General features: G+C 34.3%; 1 protein-coding gene across 1 annotated transcript; it reads left to right on the forward strand.

The window, feature by feature from the left end:
- On the forward strand, positions 1–11,263 carry LOC112790008 (myosin-2). Its single transcript, XM_072226862.1, has 24 exons — positions 1–755; positions 1,250–1,350; positions 1,466–1,606; positions 1,702–1,852; positions 1,955–1,982; positions 2,114–2,282; positions 2,490–2,553; positions 2,686–2,699; positions 2,790–2,874; positions 3,743–3,846; positions 3,955–4,093; positions 4,397–4,515; positions 4,607–4,759; positions 4,862–4,951; positions 5,446–5,523; positions 5,707–5,865; positions 6,473–6,670; positions 6,905–7,110; positions 7,185–7,320; positions 7,731–7,860; positions 8,194–8,301; positions 8,394–8,506; positions 9,256–9,450; positions 10,377–11,263. The coding sequence occupies exons 3-24, from the start codon at positions 1,532–1,534 to the stop codon at positions 10,836–10,838; spliced, it is 2,976 nt and encodes a 991-aa protein (XP_072082963.1). The 5' UTR covers positions 1–755; positions 1,250–1,350; positions 1,466–1,531; the 3' UTR covers positions 10,839–11,263.
- Positions 11,264–11,867: the final 604 nt, after the last annotated feature.

Raw genomic sequence — 11,867 nt, forward strand, 5'->3', positions numbered from 1 at the left:
TTCTCTTGTTTCTTCTTCTTCTTCTTCTTCTTTTCTTCTTCTTCTTTACTCTTCAGAACTCGTACTCACGCTTTATAATTGACAGGTTTGGTTTTTATTAATAAATTTTATTCGGCACGGGCAAATCATTTCGATCTCACTTATTTCAACTTTTTTCTCTGTTGTAGTTTTTTTTTCGTTGTTTGTTCTAATCTCGGAGTTAAACGGGGAACTGGTTTTTTCTTCGATGCTGAATGTCAAGAGTGTGGTTTGATTTGTGGCTTCTGAAATGCGTTCTTCTGTTGAATTTTGAGTGTGGATTTGGGGGACAAAATTTGTGAAATTTTGTTCTTTTTTTTTTGAGGCTTTGTGGTCTGTGAGGAATCAAGATGTTGTTATCGGCTTCGCCATCTTCTTTGGCGAAGAGCTCTCTGGAAGAGATGCTTGATTCTCTTCGTCGGAAGAGAAGAGAAGCAAAGCCGAAGGACTTGCCTCGGCATTGCCGGCACGGCCGGCTCCCGTGCACGGCTGCCTCCGGCGAGGCGGTCTTTGCCGAATAATTTTAAGGTCGGAGACGGCAGTAACGCCATGCCGGAGTGCTTGCCGAATGGGTTTGATTGTAAGAGGAAGGAAGATGAGCTGGGAGAGAAGAGAAGAAGTGATGGTTTTGGGAGCAAGAAGGTGAAGATGATGATGGATGCAGATTCACCTTATTTAGCTTCGTCTGGGAAGAGTAGAGATTGGAGGATGATAACATTTCTTACATTATCAAAAAGGTAAGAACATGGCAAGAGATTATGTTTTTTATTCATAGTATTTTAATTTTAAATTTTAAATATTTGATACGATGTTGCATTAAATTAGATGCCGAAATTTTAACTTCTTACTTCTTAGTAATTAGTTTGTGGATCTATTGTTTAGTTTTTGGTTAACTGCAGCTTGCTCCCCGGAGTCTCTGCTAGTTGATTGAAAGATACTCCTTTCTTTCCCTTTTTTTTTCTAGCGGTCACTCTGAAGATTTTGTACATCGTTGAATTAATGTAATCATATAAATACATGGATCCAATTAAGTAGACATGTTTTGCGTGACTGATAGAAAGGAATGGATGGAGTAGGAAAGTTTCTTGTAAATTATGCTTTGTTATATAATGTTTATGTTTGTGGCAGTTTTATATTATGAGTTATATTAATATTGTATTTGCTCTCTGATGCATCGTTGGAATGGGTTTTTGTGTTAATTTAACTTTTGGTATTTGGTTATTCCTCCTAGAAGCTTTGTGTCTGGTGTAGACAACCAAGTGGACTGTGGAACTAGGTACGATACAGTCAACTTCGGGAGAGGAAGCATCTGTTTCACTCTCAAATGGAAATGTAAGTGTAAAGTTTTTGGTTTCTTTCAAAGATAGTGTTAAATTTAATTTTGGGTATGCAAGGTGACAGTTTTTTTTTTTTTATTTATTTATTTTCTGATGAGTTGTTACTTCAGGTTATTAACGTGCCAGGTCAGAGTTTGTACAGCTAATCCTAAATATTTGAGGGTGTAGACGATCTTATGAAGCTCTGTTATTTGAACGAGCCATCAGTTCTTCACAATATTAAGTTCAGACATTCTCAGGACATGATTTATGTATGTTTGCCTACCCCAGTTTTCTTTTTCTTTTACTTGGGTGATTGTCTATGTGTGTCCATCTGCTGAACGCTGCATTTGTTTTGTGTACGCAGACTAAAGCAGGTCCCGTTTTAATTGCAGTCAATCCCTTCAAAGATCTCCAGATTTTTGGAAATGATCGTATTTCAGCTTATAAGCAGAAATTTACCAATAGTCCTCATGTTTTTGCTGTGGCTGATGAGGCTTTTACGGAGATGATGAGAGGTGAATGAAATTTTCCTTTTCCTTCTCTTCCATTGAGATCCTTATGTTCAACTTGAATGATATGTTTATTAAGGTTTTCTATTTGTTTATTGTATCTTGCAGATGAAGCAAATCAGTCCATTATCATAAGGTCTGTGCTTTTGCACATTTCTGCATTTTATTCCTCACACATAGTACATGTTCCTGAACTCGGTAGCTTTAAGTTATAATCACTAGTGCACTTGTTCATACTTCATAGTAACTATTGGATTTTTGTTGCAGTGGTGAGAGTGGATCTGGGAAGACAGAAACAGCAAAGATTGCTATGCAGTACTTAGCTGCTGTTGGTGGTAGTAATAGGGGTACAGAAGAAAAAATTCTTCAAACAAATCATGTGCTAGAAGCTTTTGGGAATGCAAAAACATCTAGGAATGAAAACTCTAGCAGATTTGTGAGTCTATTTTTGTCCTCCTGTATAATGGTTATTACTTATGTGATCGTTTTATTAGATCTCTTTAGTTGATAGTTTTCCATCAAATGTATAGCAGATATTCTTTTGCAGCTTTATGTTTTAGGGCTATGCAGCACCTTTTACATGATGTCAAAAGATTTAGTAGTTGAATTGAATCAGTTGACATACATTTTTTATGTGTTGCAGGGGAAGCTGATTGAAATTCATTTCAGCACAATGGGTAAAATCCATGGGGCTAAAGTTCAAACATGTAAGCTTGTTCAAGCTTTAGATGTTACTGCAGATGTGCTTTCTTCTGACATCCATTTTTATTGCAATTACTGAACTGACATATTTTATTGCTTTGTTTGTCCTATGCCAACCCATGTGATAAATTGAACAGTTTTGATAGAAAAGGTAATTTGAAGTGCCATATTTGAATTTAAGCATGGAATTGTAATTCTCTTCTTTTATCACTGCTGAAATAATCATGTCCAATATGAACAGTCAAGAGTTGTTCAGCTGGCCAGTGGTGAGAGGTCATATCACATATTTTATCAACTTTGTGCTGGATCTTCATTTGGCCTTAAAGGTGCATCTTCTGAGAACCTACTTCTTTGAATACTTCTATACTATTCTTATCTCACGTAATGAATCCTCTTGAAATATTTATTTAATGTGTTGGTTTATTGGAAAATGCATTAAAATGGCAATGCCCATAGTGTTATTTTCACACGCCAACTAGTCGATTTGGTTAATTTTTACAAGCTAACTAATCCCATCCTTTGTTTATTCTCATCAAAAGAATGTGCCAATATGACAACATCAACTGTTGCAAATCAGTTCATTCAATGTTTGCAGTACATCACTGCTTTTTGACACTGAATTATGACCATCCACCATCTATATTTAGTAGGATCTCTTTTACAACAACTAATGCAGTAACAGCCACATTGATAACTGAGCCTTTTCCTATTAGTTGGGGTTATATGGATATGCTTTTTGTTGATACCCTCTGTGAAATACCTAAGCAAAGTGGGAAACCATACTTTAAAATCTAGGTATTAAGGGGAAAGAACCACCCAATTTAAATATAACAGTAAGCATCTCATATTATTTGATGTGGGACTTTGGGCACCACCCAATACCCAAGGCCCCAACACCCTCCTACCTCTAAATATTGTATTCTCTATTTACCTATTGCCATTGGGGTATATCTTCTTTTCTCATAACTAAACCAGATACAGTGTGATCTATCATCTTCTCCATATACCCTACCCCTACTTCCTGTCTAACGAATAAGTTTGATTGGTATCTTTCTATAAGTATATGCGATTTTCTCTCTTAATTTTACATACTAATTTTAAACGGACAGTTGATTTTTATGCAAATTCGTTTTCTGCTTGTTATTAAATTTGTAGATAGTTTTGCTCATATTAACCATTTTCTTTCCTCTGCAGAGAGACTTAATCTTAGAGCAGCCAGCTATTATAAATATCTTAATCAGAGTGAATGCTTGATGATTGATGGCATTGATGATGCTAAAAAATTTCATCAGCTGATGGTATATCACCCAACAGTTTAATTTGTACACCATAACTTTTTTTAAACTTTTGTGAGGTGTCTTACGATCTCATGTTATACTCATTCCTTTTGCTGTGTGTCTCTCCAGAAAGCACTCGATATTGTCCAAATTTGCAAAGAGGACCAAGAGCTGATCTTTAAGGTGCTGGCTGCTATACTATGGCTGGGAAATATATCATTCAAAGTTGCAGACAGTGAGAATGACATTGAGGTTCTGGATGATGAAGGTAAGTTGCATTGCATCTGTATCATATTCCTTTTGATCAACTAGTTGAACCTGGTGCTATTTTCAGTATGCTATCAGTGTCATTGATTTCCCAAAGCAATCTGGGAATTGGCATCGAATTTTTACTATGCCATCAGAACTGAGTTACATTTTGTTTTGTATTATATGTAGTAGGATTTTAAAGAGGTTTAGTTTGACTAATATATTGTATATATTTTATTTTGAAATAAACAGAAATTTGAAATTTATATATTTGATTTTATTTATTTATATTTTAATTTTATATTTCTTTTTTTGGGGGTAGCTGTTACCAGTGCTGCTCGGCTGATGGGTTGCAGCTCCCAGGCATTGAAGGCAGCATTATCTACCAAGAAAATCCAGCCTGAGAAGGATACTAATGCAAAAAAATTGATATTGCAGCAGGTATGTTTATTACTTGAACATCTCACATGTTCTATTTTCTGCGCATCCTAATTGATTTATATTTATTTTTCTTTTCTCATCTTATGTTCAGGCAATTCAAACGAGAGACGAAATTGCAAAATTTATGTATGAAAACTTGTTTAACTGGATTGTAGACCAAATCAACAAGTCACTTCAAGTGGGTAAAAGATGTACTGGGAAATCCATAAATATCTTGGATATTACTGGTTTTGAATCATTCCAGGTATGCAAATTGTATCAATTTATGTTTTCTGTGCTTTAAAGAATGTTATATGTTTTCAGACAATCTCTTCTATATGATCTAACGGTTTCTTGTCTCATTCAGAAAAGTAGCTTTGAACAGTTTTGTATAAATTATGCAAATGAAAGACTTCAACATCATCTCAATCGGCATCTGTTTAAGCAAGAGCAGGAGGTCAGTACCTCTTTTAATTGTTAAGGGTGTGTTTGGTTTTTGTTTTCATTTTCTGTTTTCAATTTTAGTGTTTTCTGTTTTCAGAATTTTGTCAAGGAAAAAGAAAAACCACGAAACATGAGGTGGACACAAAAAACATGCTTTTATTGCTTTTACTATTTTTTTCTTTTTTCTTCACAATTTTGAAAATAGAAAATACTTAAAATGAAAACAGAAAATGAAGACGTAAACCAAACGTACCCTAATATTGCTTTGGGTATTTTGATGCCAATTAGTATTTTAAAATTTAAATGCAATAGTGTGATACGATATAATTCATGAAAAAAGTATTAAAACTTATGTTACCTTGGAAAAAATAGAAGAGTTGGATAAGAAATTGCCAAATTCCGTTGAAAAGACATTGACCATCGGTACTGTAAGGAGCTAAGCCTGTGTTCAAAAAGGCTTTGACATGCACAACAGCAAGATTATAATTTTCATTTTTTTTATTTCAGGACTACGAGTCAGATGGGATTGAGTGGACTAAAATATATTTTAAGGACAATCAAGAGTGCTTGGATCTCTTTGAGAGGGTATAATTTAATTTTATACATGTTTTGGAACTTTAGCCTTTGTTGTGGTTGGATTTCACACATTTTAGACATTATGTTTTTTTCATAGAAATGTTTTGCATTCAGGTACCCGTTTGGATGTGTTCACAATATTATCTCTGATTAGTGTAACTATGTAACTGTTATTTTCTGCAAAATGTGCAGAAACCTCACAGTCTACTCACCTTGTTGGATGAGGAATCAAATTTGCCTAAGGCTTCTGATCTAACGTTTGCAAACAAACTTAAGCAGCACTTGAGTACTAATCCTTACTTCAAAGGGGAGAGAGGCAGGGCTTTCAGTGTTCGTCATTATGAAGGGGAGGTTAGTTACTGATCTCTCTTTTGGAACTAGTTGTTGCAGAACCTATTTTATTGCAATTTTTTCAATTCCAATTAATCCTTTAATAGTTTAATCTACTTGATTTAGTTTTGCATCTTCCTACCATATTGGACATAGGGGACTATAATATAATGCATACATGCTAGATACTAATGTTGATAAGCCTGCAGGATTGAGAATGCAGCAATCTGTATCACTAATTCTTATGCAGCATATAATTTGCAAAGGCCAAATTTCTGAATATGGTCATTTACGAGTTTCTTAATTAGATGAAGTCTCAATTTTACTCTAACCCTATGTCTTTCTATTTAACAGTATATATATACTGAAATCCTGAAATATAATAATGACATAAATATTGAGTCCTTTAATTCATACACTAGAAACATTTTTATACAATGTCATCCTGGTATTAAACAATTTATGATGCATGTGGACAGTGTTTATAGTGTAGTTTTTACTGTTAAATGGTTACATAATTATTTCATGATTTTCTGTATGAGAGCCATTAGTTATTGTAGACTATTTATATGGAAACCAAATTTGTGCTTTGTTTTGTGATTTTACTGAGATTTGGACTTCTTATCAGGTTCTGTATGATACGAATGGCTTTCTAGAAAAGAACAGAGATTTTATGCCTTCCGATTCCGTACAATTCCTTGCTTCATGTAAATGTGAACTGCTGCCATTGTTCTCCAAAATGTTTGATCAGTCTCTGAAGTGTTCAAATTCCTTCAGCACAGGTGCCGTGGATTCACAGGAGCAGAGTGTTTGTAAAAAGTTTAAGGTAATCTTGTTTTAGTTTATTGAGATCCTTCTAGCTTCAATAAGTTTTGGATGAAACTTATTCTTATGGCTCATTATAAAAGATTTGGACATGATGCGGCGAGGTGATTATGGACAATAAACTCTATCCTCAAAATTACGTTGTTTAATAACAAAGTACATTAATTTTCGATTTTACATAGAAGTGGAATGCCAAAATTGAGCAACTTAAATCTAACTGCTTTTCTACTATTAGGGTCAATTGTTCAATTTGATTGACCAATTGGAGTGCACCACACCTCACTTCATTCGATGCATAAGGCCAAATACTAAGCAGCTGCCTGACATTTATGATGAAGACCTTGTCCTACAACAGCTCAAGTGTAGTGGGATTCTTGAGGTTGTTAGAACTTCAAGGGCTGGATATCCAACTCGAATGACTCATCAAGAGTTTTCCACAAGGTAGTAGAGAAATAGATTATGGTTTTCATACTATCTTGAATGAAGGGCTGATTTATGTTCGTTCATTTCTTTAGGTATGGGTTTATGCTTTCTGAGGCCAACAAATATCAGGATCCATTGAGCACTTCAGTTGCCATTTTGCAACAATTTAATATCCCTTCTGAGATGTACCAATTCGGCTATACTAAGTTGTATCTTCGAGCTGGGCAGGTATATGTCTAACTTTCCATTGCAGCGCTGGAGATCCTTTTTTATTGCTTCCATTTTTTGTTGGTTTCTGCCCGAGTGATCCTGGCTGAATATATAATTACCTGTCAAAATAGTTTGGCATTGGAATCATTTTATGCTTTCACTTTGCATAATTGCATGAACTCTGTGTATATACTAATTATGTCTGACACCAAAAAAAAAAAAAAAACTAATTATGTCAAGTTAAAAGGCAAAGGCTGAGGTTAATTTTGATGGTTGATTTTCCACGGAAAGTTATATTTTTGTTTGACTTAGAATTTGTTTTGAACCATTAATTTCTCTTAATTTACTATGTCTTGTTTTGGGTTGTTTTGATTCATACTTTAAATTTATTTGACTTGGTTATTCTTGTACCTTGGTTGGTTTTGTAGACTGGTTCACTGGAGCTCAAGAGAAAACAGGTTTTGCAAGGAATAGTTGTGGTTCAAAAATACTTCCGTGGTTATCAAGCAAGGAGTTATTTCCAGGAACTTAAGAAAGGAGTGGCAACATTACAATCATGTACTGTCAATAATGATATGAGTTTATTTTGGCTGAACTGTTATTATTCGCGGCATTACACATAAAAAATAACGCTTTTTTCCTTTAATCTTTTATTTTATTTTATTTTAAATGCATATTTGTTAAGGAAAATATTTTTCATGAAAATATAAGTGACATCTATTCTCAAAGAAATTCTATTTACTTTTCCTTGAATCCTTTTCGACATCTGAGTTTCCCTGAAGAACCTTATAAACATTAACTGATGGTGTACTCTTCACAATCCTAATTACGAGTAATTGTGTGCATCTTTTGTCTACTTTTGTCCTAACCTATAATTTGGTTTTATTGCAGATGTTCGTGGAGAAATTACAAGAAGGAAATTTGGTGTTATGAAGCCTTCTATAACAATTTATTCTAAAAATCTTGAGGAGATCCAAGCAATCATACAACTGCAATCTGGTTTGTGTGGTTCTGTTCTGTGTCCAGATAAGCCTATGTATGGGTGTTGCATATTTTGTACTTATTATCTGCTCCCCTTTTTTTTCATGCAGTAATTCGTGGGTGGCTGGCTCGTAAGGATGCAAGTACTCCAAACGGTTTTAAGAGTTATCCTGAAAATGCAAAACATAGACGGAAATCACTTGTTAAGATGCTGGAAGTGAAGGTATTTTACAATGCAAACTTGTTTTCCTATTTTCTTCAGTATTTTAACTTAGACGGATCCATCTAATTGGTTGTTTTTCAGCTTTTCAACTTTTACATCTAAAACACCAGTTTCATGCTACTATTTAACTTAAGTGGCATATGAGATTTCAAACCTAAGTACATTTATATCAGTTTGTTTGATGCTTAATATTGTTTGGTAGACATGCTCAACGAGTATGTGGGAATCTTTGATTCCTATGTATGTAAGGATGGTATTAGGGTTTAAAATTTCAATGTTTTATATGATAATTGAAAATGATTTAAAATTAGCATGTTAAATATGATGATGGGTTAGCAAACATATTACACGAGTATGCAATATAATATCATATAACCTGTGAAGAATCAAACTAGATGAGATGAAGGCTGATGTTTAGACATGGTTTGGTTTTAAGTTTTAGGATCATAGAGCAGAGACTGTTTCCCTTCTTAATACCCAAAAGAGAAAATCAGGATGTCTTGGTTTTAACTAGCTCTAACTTTCTTAGGGTAGTATAATTTCCCATTTGAACATGATACTAAATAAATACCTATCAAGAAGGTAAACCAGATGAAATGAAGAAATTTCACGTTTTTCACCTTTCACCATTTGAAATAGTTTTCTTCCATGGGTGTGTGGAGTATCACAATGTTTTTGTTCATGATTTGGTAAAAGCCCTCGTCAAGTGACAACAAAGGACTTTTGTTTATTTATCACTTTTGGTTTAGCAGGATATATCCAAAGAGCGGGTTCAGAACCTACCTTCACCATTAGCCCAACTACAAAGGCGAGTTGACAAGGCCGAAGAGGAAAATGCTAAATTAAGGGAACAGCTAAAACAATCTGAGAGAAAGTGGGCTGAATATGAGGCAAAGATGAAATCAATGGAGGAAGCATGGCAAAAACAGAGAGCATCCTTGCAAGTAAGTTTTCAGTTTATAAAAAGGTGACTATTACATGAAGATGTCTTCATGTGAAGATGATAACTGAGAACTGTTAGATGATTTGACGTGTTTGACTAAATTATTTAATATAACACTTGCAATATCTTAGCTATTATCTTCATATGAAAACATCTTATGTGAGTAGCCACCTTATAAAAGCCCTCAATTTCGACTTACTCATAAATATCATTATCACTGGAATCTTTTAACTTGTTTAGTTACCTTTAGTCACAAACAATTTCTTGCTGTTCTCTGCTCGGTTTAGCAAATACTGTTCCTTTATGAATGTCATTTAAAGCCACGATGTGATTAAGGAATCATTAAATATTTGTAGTTTTTGGGGCTAATCAAAGAGACCGAATTACCCTTTGACTAAATTGAAAAAGGAAGATTATGATAGGTCAACAAAGAGGTGATAACAGAGTAAAAAGAAAATAATTGTATGAATGAGTAATTTCCTATTGAAAGATTTTAGTTTAAGAATTAATGCCCTGATGGAGTAATAAGAGAAAAGGGTAAAATTGGCATAAAATGGTTAGTCGTTTGTTTATATTCTAGAACACATGAAACATGGAAGTAAAGAAGGTTCCAAAATGACACTTGTTTATAAGTGGAGGGGAGGTAACTTTTGTATTCTCCGAGTAGAAAGTTTTTGGATTACTTGTGTCAGTCTTCTTAAATAAGAATTAGCATAAGTGCTATTACAGGATCTCTTAGATATTGAGTCGGGTATAGCCTTTGGTTTATCATTGCCAACAAGAAAAAAATATTGTTGAAAAATAATTATTACGTGGTATGCCTGTTGTTTATTGCACTATTTAGTAGGAAAATCAATGCAGAAGGGCTCATATTTAACTTGGAATTCCACACTTCATGGAAGATTCTAAATACAATTTCTAATGCAGATGAGTCTCGTTGCTGCTAGAAAGAGCCTTGCTTCTGATAGTGGCAATACTCAATCTACAAGAAATGAAGTCCTGTCTCCTCGGTACTATGGTTCTGAAGATGCTAGCGTGGGATCTCGAACAGCTGTGAACACTCCGATAAAGTTTTCTAGCAATTTCGCTGTCTCTGATGGAGGCAGAGAGGCTAACGGGATCAGAGAAAGAGGGACAAATGGTACTTTGAGCAGTCTGATGAAGGAATTTGACCAGCGAAGGCAGAACTTCGACGACGAAGTTAAAGCTCTGAATGAGGTTAAACCAGGGAACTCCACCACCACAAATTCCATTGAAGAATTTCGTAAACTTAAGCAGAGTTTTGAGGGATGGAAGAAACAATACAAGGTTAGGTTACGCGAGACAAAAGCAAAGCTTCATGAAGCAGATAAAAGTCGGAGGACATGGTGGGGGAAATTAAAAAATTGAGTTGGAGAGCATGTTAGCAATCTGTTTTCAGCGTTTGATGAATTGTGTAAACAAGATCAAGATTTAGCAATAAGGGCAAACCATTGTTCTTATGAACTCTGTCCTTTAAAAAATGCTTCTTCATATCATCTGTGCTGAATACTTGATTAAGTGTTATGCTTCTTCTAGTTGAAGGCGGAAAATTGTATATTTACAAATTTTGTTACATAGTGGATATCCTATAGATTGTGCATAGTTGTAGACTTGTAGAGTTGCATAGCACCTGTATTGGATGGTCTAGTTCATGTAAATCCTTTATTTTAATTATCCTGAGTGAAAAAACAGTACTACTCATGTAAATTCTGTTGCTCATGTGATGTAACATTCACTCCCCATGCGGTAAGCTTGGAATTTAAGGAAATTTTCTCCTTATTTTGGTTTGTCAATGCACTTCTCTTGTCAAATTTTCTTGCAAATACTGCCTCTATGCTTGGTTCGGATCTGATTCTTAGAACAGTGGCTTTTATCTTTTAGCAATTATGTTTGTTTCTTTTATCTTTTAGCAATTATGTTTGTTTTCTCCCTCCCCTTTCTCTCTAGATTTCAAAGTACTCAAACCAAAGTCATGTACTAATAAGCATCATTAATAAAAACCTTTTATTTGTATTTGACTATTTGTTAATTTCCGTTGTCCCCTTAAACACACTTTTACAAGCTAGTTAAGAAATCCCTTTGTTGAGTAGAGTGTCTTTCTTGACCATGAGCAATTTCCTGCACATACAAGAGTCAACTATTTCATATTCTTGGTCCAACAGTTTCGCCACTATTATATTGCCATGCCTTCTAATTTGTTCTCCTAAACATATTAGGTAGTAATTGTAGTCGTCAAATTAGTAGTATGCGATTAGCATATAAAGAATCGTTGAATGAATTGTGAAAAATCCTTTTAATTTGAAATATTTTCCTTTTCCAATTTTCTATTCATTTTACTCTATCATAGTTACTTGTTTTTACTTCAATCCTAATTGAAGATCAATTTATGTTACGTGA

This window comes from Arachis hypogaea, chromosome 3 (genome assembly GCF_003086295.3).
Source record: "Arachis hypogaea cultivar Tifrunner chromosome 3, arahy.Tifrunner.gnm2.J5K5, whole genome shotgun sequence".
Taxonomy (NCBI): domain Eukaryota; kingdom Viridiplantae; phylum Streptophyta; class Magnoliopsida; order Fabales; family Fabaceae; genus Arachis; species Arachis hypogaea.

Excerpts from the sequence above, each read along its gene's own strand:
- LOC112790008 (XM_072226862.1), top strand. The coding sequence starts at position 1,532 with ATGAAGCTCTGTTATTTGAACGAGCCATCAGTTCTTCACAATATTAAG. Across the intron at positions 1,983-2,113 it reads AATCAGTCCATTATCATAAG|TGGTGAGAGTGGATCTGGGA; the intron begins GTCTGTGCTTTT and ends TTTTTGTTGCAG. Across the intron at positions 4,952-5,445 it reads TGTTTAAGCAAGAGCAGGAG|GACTACGAGTCAGATGGGAT; the intron begins GTCAGTACCTCT and ends TTTTTATTTCAG.